This window comes from Megalobrama amblycephala, linkage group LG17, assembly GCF_018812025.1.
Source record: "Megalobrama amblycephala isolate DHTTF-2021 linkage group LG17, ASM1881202v1, whole genome shotgun sequence".
In the NCBI taxonomy this organism is placed as follows: domain Eukaryota; kingdom Metazoa; phylum Chordata; class Actinopteri; order Cypriniformes; family Xenocyprididae; genus Megalobrama; species Megalobrama amblycephala.
Genome location: NC_063060.1, coordinates 34,192,878 through 34,209,394, shown reverse-complemented (window position 1 = coordinate 34,209,394; position 16,517 = coordinate 34,192,878). Strand labels below are relative to the sequence as shown.

At 38.5% G+C, this 16,517-nt stretch overlaps 1 protein-coding gene across 8 annotated transcripts in view; it reads left to right on the top strand.

Annotated features, from left to right (window-relative positions):
* The window catches only part of lg17h10orf67 (linkage group 17 C10orf67 homolog), a 43,716-nt gene that overhangs the window by 11,937 nt on the left and 15,262 nt on the right, over positions 1-16,517 (top strand). The window contains exons 10-17 of one of the 8 annotated variants that reach the window (XR_007180788.1): positions 1,686-1,733; positions 1,810-1,889; positions 1,979-2,044; positions 2,124-2,211; positions 5,843-5,929; positions 6,007-6,100; positions 11,281-11,378; positions 11,456-11,923. Coding sequence is in view for 5 of the 8 variants with exons in the window: in XM_048162952.1 (XP_048018909.1) it covers positions 1,686-1,733; positions 1,810-1,889; positions 1,979-2,044; positions 2,124-2,211; positions 5,843-5,929; positions 6,007-6,100; positions 8,623-8,663 (504 nt within the window). In the remaining 3 variants the exon portion in view is untranslated. Of the gene's footprint in view, positions 1-1,685; positions 1,734-1,809; positions 1,890-1,978; positions 2,045-2,123; positions 2,212-5,842; positions 5,930-6,006; positions 6,101-8,622; positions 11,252-11,280; positions 11,379-11,455; positions 11,924-16,517 lie in introns of those variants that run through there. The other 7 variants (XR_007180789.1, XR_007180787.1, XM_048162950.1 and 4 more) reach the window with 7 other exon arrangements.

The following is a 16,517-nucleotide window of genomic DNA, read 5'->3' as shown; positions in this document are numbered from 1 at the left end:
CATTATTATTGTTTTTACTGTATTTATTTATTTATTTTCAAATAAATGCTGCCTTGATGAGCATGAGAGACTTAAAAAAAGTCTTACTGACCCCAAACTTTTGCAATGTAGTGTACATGGAATGTATCAAAAATTTTCAGAAGGTTATTCTTCGGTTGAATGTGAAATTATTAATTATTTTATGTCCAAACTATATGTGTAGTTGAATCCATGAAACTAGTAAGGAAACAGACTGAAGTGTAACATGACTTCATTAGTGTTCGTTTTCAATGCAGAGTACTTCATGAGTCCTTACACAACTCACTGTTGTATTGTCACAAATCAACACCTACTCCTTTTTGCACACAATGGGTCCCTGAACAATCTGGCAAGGAAACTTTGTTTTTCCCATTCTCTTTTTTTCTTTGGTTAGGATGAAAGAAAAAGGGTGGACTCACATCCTTTCTGTGTTGGGTTAGACTAACAACACACTCTGCACCCACTCTTACTAAGAGAAACTTAAAAAGGCACTCCCACGTTCTGTTAGGCCTTTTTGGGGGAACACGGGTGGAAAAGTGGATGTCCGAGCTGACCTCAGGTGACCTGACCTTCACACTGCTCTGAACGTATGCACTCAATCAGCCAACATGACATTCCACAAAGCTGTGTCAAGCCTTGATTGGACATGCCAAACAAAGTGGACATTTGGTGTTAAAATGACCTTTTGTGAGCCACGGATTGATATAATGACACACAGAATATGGCCCTCCGTTTAAATCTCCATTGGAAAACAGATAAAACTTCAAAGCCATTTCCTTTTCGATCTGAGCTGAAGTAGAACGGCACATGAAACGTGTTGCTAGATTCAGTGGATAGTTCACCCAAAATTGAAAGTTCTGTCATCATTATGTTGTTCTAATCCTGCTATATAAATTTTCTTTCTTCTGACAAACACAAAGGATGTTTTAAAGAACGTTGGAGTCCAAACAATATTGGACCCCACCGACTTTTATTGTACGTGCGAAAAACACTGAGACATTTCTCAAACTATCTTCTTTTGTGTTTCATAGAAGTAAGTAGTTACTAAGGTAACTACAGATTTCACCAGCTCCAGTTTGAATCAACATCTCTGACTGATAACAGAATATTGTAACATTGGAACATGAATTTTTGTGAAGCTGCACCTTTGACGGAATAGTATGGAAAAAACACTATGGAAGTCCACAACTGTTTGGTTAAAAACATTCTTCGCAAAATCAGGACAAAAGCACGCACATCACTGGCAAAAATACGCTCAAGGTTAGGTGCTTGACAAAAAAATAATAAAAAAACAGAAAAAGTTGGCACACCAAAGCTCCAAAATAAGCAAAAAATTTAATAGAAGACTCATGCATTATGTTTCGAGCATGCAGGCTCTTCATCAGACATTTTTTGCTTATTTTGGAGTTTTGGTGTGTTTTTTTTTTTACAAATATTCTTCAAAATATCTTCAGCAGAAGAAAGAAATTCATACTGGTTTGGAACAACTTCAGTGTGAGTAAATGATGACAGAATTTTCATTTTTGGGTGAACTATCCCTAGATGTACTGTAATGAAAATGCAAAGACAAAAGTAACATTTTATTTGTACTCCTTTATTGACACAGACTTACTATACAGAAATGCATCATTGTAATTTTAGTATGTTTGTGATTCTCCCATTGTCAGAAAGCTGAAATTGAGAAGCAAAAGCAAGGAGAACCTACATCCATGGAGGTACGCTTCTCTTTGTTGAAGTAGCATACATATATCCATAAACTTCTCTGAATCTTTGCATTCTTTTTTCTTTCAGCTTCTTGGGGATGCAGAGCTGGTTCAAAAAATTAAAGATCATAGAAAGACAGAAGCAGTGCTGAAAAAGGAGATTGAAAGGTATAATAAAACTTTGAAAGAGATCAATCCTACAGTGCTTGTTCTTTCCACTGCCTTCTGTTGTTCTTATTGTTTTTAAATGTTATCAGGCTCAATAAGCAGTTGTGCATGTCAAATCAGGTGTGGGAGAAGAAGTTTGAGATTTTAAGACAGAGGTACACAGTTTTTTAAAACTCCAATTTTTGTTTTATTAGACTCCATGAGCTCTGCCACATTGACTATTTCTCTCTTAAGTTTCCATGCCATCAAGGATGAGATGTTTTTACGGCAGACGTTGCAGCGACAGGAAGCCATTCTGCACAACGCCTCAGTCAGCTTTGCGGTCAGTAGCTTCTCTGAGAGCGATACAGTTTTGTCCACATGGAATCAATATGCCCTCCCATGATATTTACACCAACACGTCTTTTTCTTCATCAAAGCTAATCTTACCACTCTGAAAGAGGGAAGGAGCTTTAATCATGTAACCCTTAATGAAATCTGCACCTGTGGCCTGTCCCGCACACACACACAGAGCACATATACAGTAGAGGTTAACCCAGAACAGACTTTAACAGGTGCACGCCCATTAAGCCCCTCATCTCTGGCCTCAATTGGTGAAGGCTGATGAATATGTATAAGTTTTGTTTTTGTTTTGCTCTGTACCCCACACCCTATTTAGCAGGCGAACAAATGCAACTCGGATCAACTCGTTGAGGCCCGCCTGTGTCGGATGTCATTAATTAAACAAAAAATGCACATGAAAACAGCTGAGAATGCCTTAATAGAGACAAGTACCCAATGTTTGCCATTACATGGTATTTTTTGTTGTATATACAATACCATTTAAAAGTTTAGGGTTACTAAGGGTTACTTTTTAATGTTTTTGAAAGTCTCTTATGCTCACCAAAGTTCCATTTATTTTATCAAAATACAGTAAAAACATCAATATGGTAAAATGAAGAGACCTGAACAGTACACATTGCTTTCAGTGCTGCCAAATTGATTTCGTCGCTACATTTAGCGACTTCTCCGCTCCTTTTGAGACTTTCAAATGCCTAGTGACAAATTTAGCAACTTCTTGGACAAACCTTATCTAGATTCTGTGACTCGCCCACTGATCTATGTTTATATTAAAGGTGCCATCGAATGTTTTTTTACAAGATGTAATATAAGTCTAAGGTGTCCCCTGAATGTGTCTGTGAAGTTGCAGCTCAACATACCCCATAGATTTTTTTTAATTAATTTTTTTAACTGCCTATTTTGAGGCATAATTAGAAATGCGCAGATTCAGGCTGCGGCCCCTTTAATTGCTCGCGCTCTCCACCCCCTCCCGAGTTCTTGACTCTATCATTGCATAAACAAAGTTCACACAGCTAATATAACCCTCAAAATGGATCTTTACAAAGTGTTCGTCATGCAGCATGTCTAATCGCGTAAGTATGGTATTTATTTGGATGTTTACATTTGATTCTGAATGAGTTTGATAGTGCGCCGTGGCTAAAGCTAACATTACACACTGTTGGAGAGATTTATAAAGAATGAAGTTGTGTTTATGCATTATACAGACTGCAAGTGTTTAATAATGAAAATAGCGATGGCTCTTGTCTCCGTGAATACAGTAAGAAACGATGGTAACTTTAACCACATTTAACAGTACATTAGCAACATGCTAACGAAACATTTAGAAAGACAATTTACAAATATCACTAAAAATATCATGTTATCATGGATCATGTCAGTTATTATTGCTCCATCTGCCATTTTTCGCTGTTGTCCTTGCTTGCTTACCTAGTCTGATGATTCAGCTGTGCACAGCTCCAGACGTTAATACTGGCTGCCCTTGTCTAATGTCTCGATCATGAGCTGGCATATGCAAATGTTACGTAACAGTCGGTGTTATGTTGAGATTCACCTGTTCTTCGGTGGTCTTTTAAACAAATGAGATTTATATAAGAAGGAGGGAACAATGGAGTTTGAGACTCACTGTATGTCATTTCCATGTACTGAACTCTTGTTATTCAACTATGCCGAGGTAAATTCAATTTTCAATTCGATGGCACCTTTAATATAGATCAGTGGACTTGCCAGTATAATGTCATCTAGCGACATTTAGCGACCTGTTTTAATTACTTTCAACTGAAAGCAGTTGGCAACACTGGTTTCTATCTGTGTTTAAACAAAACTCATTTAAGCCTTGCCAAATTTAACATTTGAGCACAAGAAGTGAAAGAGAACTCGCGTAAGCGCTATGAGAAGATTTGTGCACTCATCAGAAGTGGAAGTGCGGAAGCGTGTTTACAGCGTGCAAATATTGAGTTTTCTTGCGCGTGAACGGACAAATTCACACAAAAATTATGTCAACATGCCCGTCTTGGCGATTACCCTAGCAAACATAGTAGGTTATGTCTTAAGTGAACTTAAACACTTGAGAAAGGACCCCAGTTATACTTTTCACATGTGCAACTGGGTGAGGGTCCGCATGATGTAAAAATCATCATCGGAGGGTGTACGCGGAGATTCTTTACGGAAATCCATGTGCATCCCATTTTTTGACCGCGCGGACAAGTACGTATAGCATATATATATTTGGGCTGTCAACGTTAACACATTAATGCATGCGATTAATACAAATTGCGTCATTAACGTAATTTACGCCACGCAGTTAGATGATCTTAGGGGTGTTTACACAACACTAAAAACTGAAAAAATGTTATGTGTTTTGGCTGTTCATTTACATAACAACACCGTTTTGAGGTTCTGAAAAAATGCAAAGTTTTGAAAACAGGTTTCAAAGTGCTCTTTTTTTTTGCTCTCATTATCAACTTAACATTAACAGTATCACAACATATATTCATGTTACAGAATGTACGAAACCTCAAAAACAAGAAGTAAAAAATTTTATAAAAGTAAAGAACAAGTAGATGTAATCAGAAAAAAAGACAATGAAATGTAAACATGACAAGAAATAAAAAAGTTACAGTATTTTAGGGCAGTCTTTAAATAGGAAATCAAAGTGCAATTTTTTGAAAACAATAACGCATGTGCATGCGTATTACATATCCTTTTTATAGGTGTGTATAGTTTTTCTTTACAAAGTGAACTCGTCATCTACTGGCCTGGCATGCATAATACAGCATTTTTAATCATTTTTGTGGATCCATGTGAACGGGGATCTCTTGGACAGCGTTGCCATCTGTATGTGAAAAACGCAAAGGAAAAACGTTCCCCTTTTTAGTACATCGTACCCTTAGGCCCTGTCCACACAAACAAAGGTATTTTCAAAACCGCAACCCTTTCTATGCGGTTTGGCTGTTTGTCCACACGCAAAAGCAGTATCAGGTCACTGAAACTGAACCTTTTTGAAAACTCCTGCCAGGGTGAAGATTTTCAGAAACTCCGGTTGCAGTGTTGATGTGTAGCCAGTGAAACCGGAGATTTTGGCTTGACCAACTTGGCTTTACGGTTGAGTCTTGACAGTGCTTCATAGCGTGTTTTTGCATTTTCATGTGGACGGAGATGTTTTTTTAAATGAAGGAGGAAAAATCTGTTTATAAAAATACCTGTGTACGTGTGGACTAGGCCTTAGAAGTCGAGAGTTCATCACACTGAGCATCTACAATGGCGCAAGCACCAATAACTCTTTCTTTTCTACCCCTTTAAGCTGATTTCGCTTCTCAAATCATTTTGAGGGTATGACGATGTCCTCAGTAATATAGTGAAATATGTTGAAAGCTTACTTATGAGACATATGAAATAGTCCTCATTGCTTGAAAGGCTTTCATGATGTTTTCACTATGTGGTCCTCATTTACAAGGTTGATATATTTTCATTTTCAGCAAATAGTTTGGAGTTTAGCAAATATCATGACCTCTGTATAAAACCAACTGCATATATGAGATGTCCGCATTAATAAAGTGAAACCAACATGTGCATTTGAGAAAATTTGAGATATCTCAGATGTCTTTTTCTTGTAGATGGATGCTCCTTGCTCACCACAGCAGAAGAGTCCAGCAGACGATACTTTTAAAAAGTTGTGCCTAAATAGCAAAGTGGCTCCTTTGGTAAGAAACCTTCCGACTGAAACTGTTCTGGTTTTGGGGTGATGGACTTTGTAGTTTAAATGTTCCTCTGCTGTAAGCCACGTATAGGTGCTGGAGGTCAGCAGAAAAGGGACAAAGTCGTGGACATCAGCCTACAGAGTGAGAGAGGTGCAGATGCTCTCCCTGGATTAGGTTAGTGCATGTCAACCTGAAAGAGATAACAACACAGACAAGTAACTAAAAGATCTAATTTAACTTGATTACAGTTGTGTTGTAGTATAGCATTAACACCTGTCCTCAATTTGATCACATCAAAAAAAGATGTTTATAAAGATTTCAAAGATATTGATTTAACCAAACATGTCACATCACTTTGAAAGGCTGCCTTGTGCACTATTATCATATTTGCACTGACACATGAGGAGCAGGAATGAGAAATGATGGAGAGAGTTGTCTTGCCACAGCTACTTTTTAATCTCTCTTTTGCCTATTATTGACTTTCTGATGATTGGGATCTAGGTTAATGAGCTTAGCAGGCATGACTTGGCTAGATAACTGAAAGACTTAATACCCTCTGTCAATATGGAAGCTCTCAGACACAAATATCTGATGCACAGAAGCTAACTAATCAATCTGCCCAGATTACAACGCTGTCCTGTCTGTGGATTTCAACAGGCCAGTAGTCATAGACAATATGTGTCTGGTTCTGCACAACTGTTTTCTACACTGATAATAATAAGAAATGTTTCTTGAGCACCAAATCAGCATATCAGAATGATTTCTGAAGGATCATATGACACTGAAGACTGGAGTAATGATGCTGAAAATTTTAAAATATATTAAAATACAAAAAAAATTGTAATAATATTACTATTTTTACTGTAGTTTTGATCAAATAAATGCAGCCTTGGTGAGCATAAGAGTTTATATGTGTATATATAATTTTATATTTTAATATAAAAATTGTATAAAAGCATTAAATGTAAAAGAAGGATCAAAGCTTTCACTTTATGTCTAACCCTCTTTATATTTGCTTAAGTACTTGTGAAAAGCCTTGTACTTGCAGCCTGGGCTCTGGATAGAGATGTCTACAGGCCACTGCAGTAGTTTATAGTGGGTCAGCATGAAGGGGGGTCACTGGTCCTCTGTCCAGAGGGCCTGGCCAGTGACCTCTACAACTGCTAGCCGGCCCCTGTCTAAACCACGGGAATCTGGTCCATACATCACCACTGACACCCAATAATTGAGACACTGGAGATAAGGCACCGGCTACTGAGGGTCTTGACACTTGGAAAAGAGTTGGCAAACATTGTTGTCACACAGCAGATTATGTTTATTCAGTGTGTCACCAATCTAAGGTGGTGTGAATAATTTCAAGCCTGCACTTTTACAAGCTTTTATTTGGACATCCGTGCCAAGTTTGCCTTGCCTGTCTGTCTGAGTGGTCTTGTTAGCTGAGCTAAATTTCTAATAATGAATATTGTCTTCTAAAATGAATCCAATTTAAATGCCAGTATGTTTGATTGAGGAAAATGTTTGACATATATAACAATATTTAATATAGAAAGTATTAAACTTTTTAACCGCATTGTAAACACTAGGAAAGAGAGTAAAGTTTAAGCAGCATGTTAAAATCTCACTTTTTTCTAAAAGAGTTAAATGTTCCCTTTTTAATATGGCAAGTGCATGGCTTCAAAGTCACTCGGCAAATGATCAAAAGAAGGGGGACAAGACTGCTTGGACACAACCATAATAAATTTTTTCTTCTTTTTGTTCATGAATACGTCTGGCCCATATGCTTTTCTGCACAACTATTTGAAAGAGGCATTTACAAACCCAGGCCCACCACATTAAACTCTATAACAATCTTCATTCATGGTAACTTATCAGACTCAATTAATCAACTTCAACAATGGCAATTCTGATGTGTTCAAGCAACCTGAAAGGCGTAGGTCAGCACTAGGGCAGTCCTGAGCTTGACTTTTTTTTTTCTGCGCTTAAAACTGCATATTCTGTCATTAGCCATTATTAAGACTCTTTTGACCTCATATTTTAGACCCACACCCCCAAAAAATAAATAAAAAAATAAAATGACTTAATAAAAAAACAAACAACTTTCAAAACGAGCTTTTGTTTTTCTTTTTTTTCCTCTAAAAGGCTACAAAGCCTCGCAGTTGATAAAAAGCCTCTCAGTCAGTCTCAAAGGAGCATGTCTTCTCTGCTGCAATGTGAATGGTATTGTTATGGCTATTCCAGTGGGCTGAAAAGGGGTAACCACTGGTTTGATTCGGTTACACGGTGTGGTTAAGTTCTCCCTCCCACCGCCTTGGTGTCTATGGAGGGTCCGTGACCTGTTTTGAATCGGCCAGGGAAATGTCATGTTGCCCCTCCCATGGGCAGTACTCGCATTCACTCGATTGGTACAAAAAATGACTTGGGATGGTAAAAACCACAGTTCCTGCATCACAATTTATAGGTGCTCTAATATCAATGAAATGTATGATTTACTAGTGATATTCAGTTATGTGGCTGGAAATGCTATGTACTACCTTGCACTAATTTAAAATAAAACAAATAATTTTGGATTATTTTGTGAAAGCCAAACTTGTTTGGTATATATTAGATTATTTTAATGGGTGCTGTTGTTTTAATGTATAAGATTTCCTTTGTGTTTTGAAGCTTTTTGCTAAATTAAGTGTTTTATTTAATTGCAGATTCCCAGGTGACCCTTGCTGATGAGGAAGATGAAGTATAAATTGGAGTTCTTTCTTTCTTTCTTCTAAACAGGCAACCACGCCATCACATTTGAAATAGAAATGGCACCACAAATTGATAACTATATTACACTCTATTACATTTTAACCCAGTCAATGGGTTGTTTTAATCCAGCGGTTAGGTTAAATGTTTGCCCAACCTGCTGGGTAGTTTTATTCAACTCAGCTATTGTTTAAAAATTACTGTATTGCTTGCTTAAAATTAACCCAAAATATGTTGGAAATGAACATTTATTAATAAGTTTAATGAATAATAATTAAACAATAAACATTTATTAAATTGCTTATTAATAGATGTTTGCCTTTTGAATTTTATTGTTCCCTCTAGTAATTATGTGTATGATTTTTAATTTCCAACCTATTTTGGGTTCAATTTAAGCCAGCCATACAGTCATTTTTAAACAATAGTTGAGTTAAATAGAACTGCCCAGGCAAACATTTAACCCAGCCGCTGGGTTTGTCCATTTGTCCGTTTTTAACCCAGCATGTTTTAGAGTGTAGTATCCACATATTGTTCATATATTGTTCTGTTTATTCTAAGTGCGTGCTGCAGTTATGTCTCTAGCGCTTTAAATGCTCAGGCTCTTTAAAGCAGGATTGATTCTGATTGGCTGTTGATGTTTTTATCAACGATATTGTTTCTCTGTGCCGTTATTGTTATAGTTGTATTCTTTTATATTTGTTGTTATTATCCTTGCTGTGAACGGGCCTTTAGTCTGTGCACTGCATGTTTTTGTCATTTCAAAACTTGACTATGGTATGAAAGTCGCATAATAGAACTTTTTTTTTCTTTATAAATCAGAAATAAAATCCTTAATACCTTCGTTTTAATTATTTTAATTGTTTTTGGTCTGAAGAATAAAATACCTAGTTAGAATGAAAGTAGAATTCACAGTCTATAATTATATTTAAGGATATTGATCTGTATCAAGCTGCTCTTCGTAATAAGTCATTTGCACAATAATTCCTACTCCACGAATTTAAACAAAAGTCTATTCATTTTGTCAGTGAAGATATCACGGCACTGTACAGTGCGTTTGAACTGTTTTGGCATGTTTTCAAGCAAAGCAAAGAGAAAACTTCAAATCTCTTTAAGTAAATTCATTAGATTTCCCCCATAGTGAAGCCACACAGAGCTCCCATTAAGAGAAAACAAAGGCTATCGTGACTTTAACTGACTGTAATTGACTGTGCTGTGAATGGACTCAGTCTACTGCAGCTCTTAAGCCTGAATGCTGTTGGAGAGGTGCAGACATGAGTAACTGTATGCATTCTTCTGCCACAGTAAAGAGTGCTCCAAGAATGGTCTTTAGCTTTCCGCATGCCGCATACAGCACAAAACCAGCGGAATGCACAGCTTTGGAGGCCATCTCAATGGCTGTGAAGCCAAACAATAAGATCTTGGCTCTCAAACCCATTTCAGTCTTTAGCCTTGCTCAGCCCCCATCGCTTTCGCTCGGTCTTTATTTCACTTCTTCACACTGTACAGAATAAATGATCATAGAAATGCCCACTACTTTTACGTTCTGTTGTATTGTACACGCTTTCAAAAAAATCAAACATTTTTAAAAGAGTTAATCACCTATAGGATGAAATGTAGTAGCATTGACCTTCTAAATCTCTAGAACGGAGTGGTTTGGCTGGTAGCTGTAGTGTTCTGTATAAACAGTGGCAAACCCCTGCAGAGCTGTTCTCCAAACTCTGGTCTCACCAGACCCCACTGACCCTCAGGGACAAGCTTAGAATCAATTACCAATTTCTCCTTTAACTATCTGTCATGTACAACGGACGGTTATTGGGTTATGACTTGATCAGACTGATCACTGTGCCGTGACCCTTTTCTCAGGGATTATGTGATTATGGCCTAATTCCTTGTAATCTTCCACTAACTGGCCCATTGCCAGAATCACAAAACAACTTTTCCATACTGCTGTGCTACTGAACAGACCAGCGTGGTCCAAACTGCTTGCAGCCTAGTTACCATAGAAACTACTATAAGATGTCAGATATATATCATTAGCTAAAACAATCCCAGGAGGGGGTATCGCACTAAAGTTGTTTGCTACTTTCACAGGGTTTCAGGCTCAGGTTGTAAAACAACAAAGTGGAATTTTAGCTGAACTCCAGAAATTAATTAGTTTCATTAGTTGGTAGATAAATGGCGATGGCTGGTGTGTTGGATTCCAGCAGAGTTTCACCATAGAGGGTTAATGGGAGTCTGGCCTGGAAGCTTTCCCGGCTCTGGCCCAAGGCCATTTCAGCCAATCACTCTAAACTTGTGGTCAAGTTGCACTGAGCTGTACGCCTTTGCTTCTTTGCCACAGCTATAAGTTTGTTCAAAGCTGGAAAACAATTGAACGGATAAGTGAAGTTTTTTTGTTTTTTAAAGTAATGGGGTTGCCAAAGGGACTTATACTTATAGCAATTAATAAAAAAAACAAAGTAACATTTTTATATTAATATAGTCCCCACTTAATTTATTCCTTTTTTTTTTTTTTTAGTTGCAGAGAAATAAATTATTAATGTCATAAAGCTGGACATCTTTACTCTAAATATATTTCTATTTTGTGTGTGTGTGTGTGTGTGTGTGTGTTACAGCTGCATTTGTGTTGCAAATACCTCCCCGCTGAGAAATGCTTATAATAGGAGAAATCAGTTGGACAGCAGTGAGGTTCATGCCAGCGAACAACTGAAAGGTCTGTTTTCATAGATTCCCTTTTGTGAATATTAAAACGAGACCTGGTGAAAAATGATGCATGCTTTTACACTTTAGAAACCTGGCAACTAGGGGAAAAACCCTCTCAAGTCCATCCTGTCGAACAAAGGGCGGTCGACGCATTGAGCTAAGATGCAGCGAGTTCTGCGTCCCAGGCACATGACGTGCATCATGGAAACATATTGTATCGAAATCGTTTGTGGGAGAATACCGGGGATGAAAAAGAATGGGGCGCTTTGATCCGCGCCCTGGGGTCCCGAGCTCCCCGAGTGCGCGCAGACTGACTGCAAGGCCTTATTCACTTTCAGATAGACACACTTACAAACGCCAGTGAATGAAATTTGCATATTTGTAATTTATCACATTTTAGCCGACTTTTCTGTCTCTTTGCGGAAGGTAGAAGTCTGAATAAAAAAGTGGATCAATTATCAACGCGAAGCTGTTCCCTTCTCATAGGCAGAAGGCTGTGGTTTGGAAATTAAAGTTGTTGTAAAAAACAAAAACAAAGCAAAACCTCAACAAATGAAAAAATAGAACTATACAACGGCATTTTAGACGAACCAACAACCATAAATGTTTTAAAGCTATTTTATAGCTTTTTGCTTTTTTTACATTTTGCCAAATTTTACTTTTTAAATTTTGTCATGTCATGGAAAAAAAGCCTATGCCAGCCAGAGTGCGATTAATAATTATTTATTATATGAGAATTCATAGAAACTGAAAGCTCTATGAAAGCCCTCATGTTGCATGCTATTAACATATTTAGTCGCGTTGTTCTGCTAAGCCCTCATTCCTTGAAGAACTATCGGAATATGTGCATTCCCTTGCGATGGGTTCAAACAAAGCAAAAAGCATTAATAAAAGTATGGGATCCAGGCATTTGAATGCAGTGACAGGCTGGGTCTGGATATCTTAGCACTGACACAAAACCGCATACGGTAACTACATGCCTGCCTTGAAATACGAGGGTTTGAATAAAGGAGCAGTAATATTTCATATGAGGCACGCAAAAGCTGGATACAATGCCTCTCATATTAAGAACAATATTCAGTCCATTCTGTGGCGAACAAAGATCATAGCACGACGTCTTTGAGGCTAATTCAGTCAAAGGCACATTTTGGCTTTCCCCGCGGTAAGGTCAGTGTCGTTGTGTATGGTCCACCAAGGGTGGTATGGGGTTCCATGGCCAAGCAAAGCCAGCTGTCCCTGGTGTAGGGCGACCAATCAGAATTGTTATTATAAAGCACCAGAGATACTATTGTGGCTAATCGTGAACCTTGTGTTGTGGAGTGTAAAGTTCAAAGTTTTGCCTATAGCTTAGCACTTAATATTTTACGCACAATGCAAGTTTTGTATACTGTCAGATACGGCTTCTAAAGTAACGATTGGACTTTTTTGTCTAGAAGTTTGCTTTGACCGTGACTTGGAAAAACACAAATACAATTCGATGAATTGCTGTAATCGGTTCATTAACCATCAAAACTAAAAACTAATAATTAAAAATGGCGGTAGGTTAATCATGGTCATCATATTAAGAGGTGTCATGCCTGAGGTTATATGATGTGTTTTAACGTTCAAGTATGGTTTGACTTGTTAACTTTGAACATATGTGCTCTGTAACGCTGATCACAAGGTAAAAACTTAATTTAGCCTACATAATAAAATATAATTCATCATTTCATTTTAGTGACATATTAAGAATATTATTTATTGAGAAAAAAAAAAACAATTCACTTTCACAAAAATATATTAAATATGCACATTAAATGCATAAAGAACGCCTTATGTAAAAGTAACTGCAGCAAGAAAGTAGAATTTTTTCCCTGAATTGAATCTTTGAGGTGAAGAGAGGGAGGCCACCTTCAGATGAGCAAAACTCTACCAGCTTCCTATTTCGCTCTTGTTAGCTGGACATCCCGTGCGCAAAAACCCAGCTTGCCTTGGTGATATTTTATTTTCCAAGGTCCAATGTCATGGCATAACAGTATTTTTTTCTGGAGGTAACTGGCGTCTTTTGTTACAAAAGAGAATGAGGAGCTGCCTAAGGGGGTCATTCTCTCCTTTTATGCTCAATTGAACAATATTTTCTTTTTCTTAAAAATCCTGCACGCGTGCGCGCTTTTGTGCACTTGTTTCCCTGGATCCTGTTTGGCTGCTAAGAAGTTAAATGATTCGCAATAGACACCGGTTGCTGTGTCGAGGGTTTCGTCAGTACAAAGGCTGCTGCTTTCGCACCATATGCTTAATGGACACAGCCGTAAAGGCCATAATAAAGGTAAAACGTGGTCTTTTAAAAGTTGGAAAGGTTCCCTTTATTTGATTTAGATGGAGCAGACTACGTGCGCACAAACCAAAGCGCGCCCGGGCATTGACTCGCTCTTTCTTTTCTGAGGCACTGCAGCCACCACGTAGTGTTTCATTACAACATAAGCTTTTCATCACCCGGCTTTGTTCTGAATGAAAGTAATGCTGTGAATTAAAGAAATGACAATATTTTCTATCAGCTTGAAGGTCCAAGAGAAGGGCTCTCAAGCTTGGCAAAAATCAGGCACATCATTCATCACGTCACCCCGCACCTGTGGTCCTGGCATTCAAAGAAAAAAAAACCTATTCTTATTAACCTTAATTATTCAAAAAGGACACAATGGCTGAAATAGAGCAGGTTGAAGTCTGTTTATTGGTCGTAAATGTCTCTCTGAAGATCTCCAAGGCTCTTTGTTAGTCCCGCGCGGAGACCGCTCTTCTCCTTTCAGACATGAGTAGCCTTGGACTTTTCAGTTTTCAATCGTAACATCTGCTTAATCGTACGGATCAAAATATGGAGACACCAAACATATGCAATGGAGGATTTGTTAAATCCGGGTAATGAGTTATTAACAAGACGAAACAATGGAGCAGGATGGTGAGGGCCTTATGTTAACGGAGTCACTTTTCGGAGCGCCTCGCATTACCCTTCCCTCTAAACCGAACGCCAGGTGATGGCGAGGGAATCAATGTCCTTGGGAGGCAGTGCTCCGGTCCTTTTTTCTGCACGTGAAACATTGGTGGACATAAATTTAATGGCTTGATCAAGCCACTGCAGTGCGTCTATTGCCCCTGGACTTGGAGGACAAAACAATCCCGTCGGCTGGCTCGTGTTGGCGCCCTAAATCCGGGTGGATCATTGAAAATGTGTTTTATTATAACGCACGTCATGCTTTACTGTTCCCATATTGTGTCAGGACAAAGGCTAATGGTACATTAAAGACAAGAAAACCATGCCAACACGTCTTGGAGACGTTGTAGACGGAGACGGGCCTCCCTCTTTGCTTGTTTTAAGCAGCTGCTGTCCAGGACCCAGGCGCACAAAAAGAACAAGTTTGAAATACCAGGTGCATCGGAGAGAAACTCGACAGGGACGGATATTTTAAAGCTCGGAGCACAGTCCTAGCAATAAAGATATCATGGCAATTATCTGCAGACTCAGCACCGTGTAAAACTAGGGGCGCCTGGACAGCCTGTACTTTGGCAACAAAGTCCCCCTACCCGGGGTGCATGATGAGCCCGGCTTTCTCAAGCACCTGTTAGCCTGGGCCCTCCCGAGGTAGCCTAATATTTTTTTGGACAAATAATTAGTGATATATTTGCTGTATTGAGGATTACGCTGTACCCCCCAGAGGCCGCTTGGACATGGGGGATTTAGTAGGCTTTAAAGAGTTTGGGTATCGGGGAATCAACTGGTGTTTGTTCAAGCTGGCAGCTGGCACCCCGATGCCACTGTTGCCATGCACTAATGAAAATGCGCTGGACTCAAAGATTTTCAGTCTTATCCTCCATATTTTTGCAGGCGATAATCCGAATATGAGCAGATTTAAAGCTTATGAGAATCTTGATAGGCGTTGTTCCCAGCTTAGCGCGCATCCTAAGATTGTTGACACTGATAGTTTTAAACCGTGCGTAATCGTTTCACTTTCTTTAATAATTATAAGTGTTGACTATATGGGGCTCATAATTAATGACGGCGACTGTGCCTTTAGTTTCCTAAAATGTCACTGCGCAAAATCTGTCTGCTTTAACGCGCACAGGAAGAGAGTGGAACAACTTTTTTATTCACTTTTTTTTTCTTTGTACATAATTAATCAAATCTGACCAAACTTTGCAAAGCCTACATGAAACCGCCCTGCAGCGATTCCAGTTTCTGCACAATACCATTAGCTACCCACTGTGGGACGTTGGAACACATAATAACGGGTATAAACCTGACAAGCAATAAACGGTCACCTTTTAAGCTTTGCCAAGCCAAAACCCCAAAGTGACAAAATGGAAACCTGAAAAGATCCAGTGCATCAGCCTTTTTCTTCCGCTTCATCGGCGCTCTTCCAAAAGATGCTTTAAGGGTTTTGTACTGTGCCTGTTTTTGAAAAAAACTCTTTTCACTTGTATAAGATGCCAAAATACAATGATAGCCGCATTTTCTTCCCTTAATCAAATTGAAATGTTACCACGGGCAAATAGTTGAAATCGCCATAAGACGTTTGGGTCCTTTATCTTAGTTAAGTCTGACTTGCTAACATTTGACTTTCTAATGAGCATAATGGGATTACATGGTTTTAGTCCTGCGCCCTGGATAGCAGGAATCAACGCGTTTAATGAGGCGCTAATACATGGAAAAGTTGGATTATGTCCATCAGTTAAGATTTCATTTAATTCATTAAGAGAATTCACAATGGAGTTATTGTTGACACTGATTAAATGGTCATCTCCACATAATAAACGTACATAACTAAATAGGGAAGTAAACACATTAGGCTAGTAAACGGTAAGCATTTGTTAACAAGAGCAAAAATGTAATAATGCTTCCGCTTATTGTATGATTGCACACAGTGTATTAATTATAGAACAAAAAAGATTAGACATTACAAAACAAACAATAAGATTTTACAGTATTAAATAAATACCTGTGATTCCAGTCCCAGTCCATCCAAGATATTAGCCTCCAAGCGCTCTTCATGAGTTTACATTGGACATGTGGACATGGGCATGTGTTTGGGCTACCTCTTAATAACTGCGAGAGCTGACGTAGAGACAACTGGGTACATAGAACACGAGTGGATACCACGGGAAAATTTAGCCTCTGAGC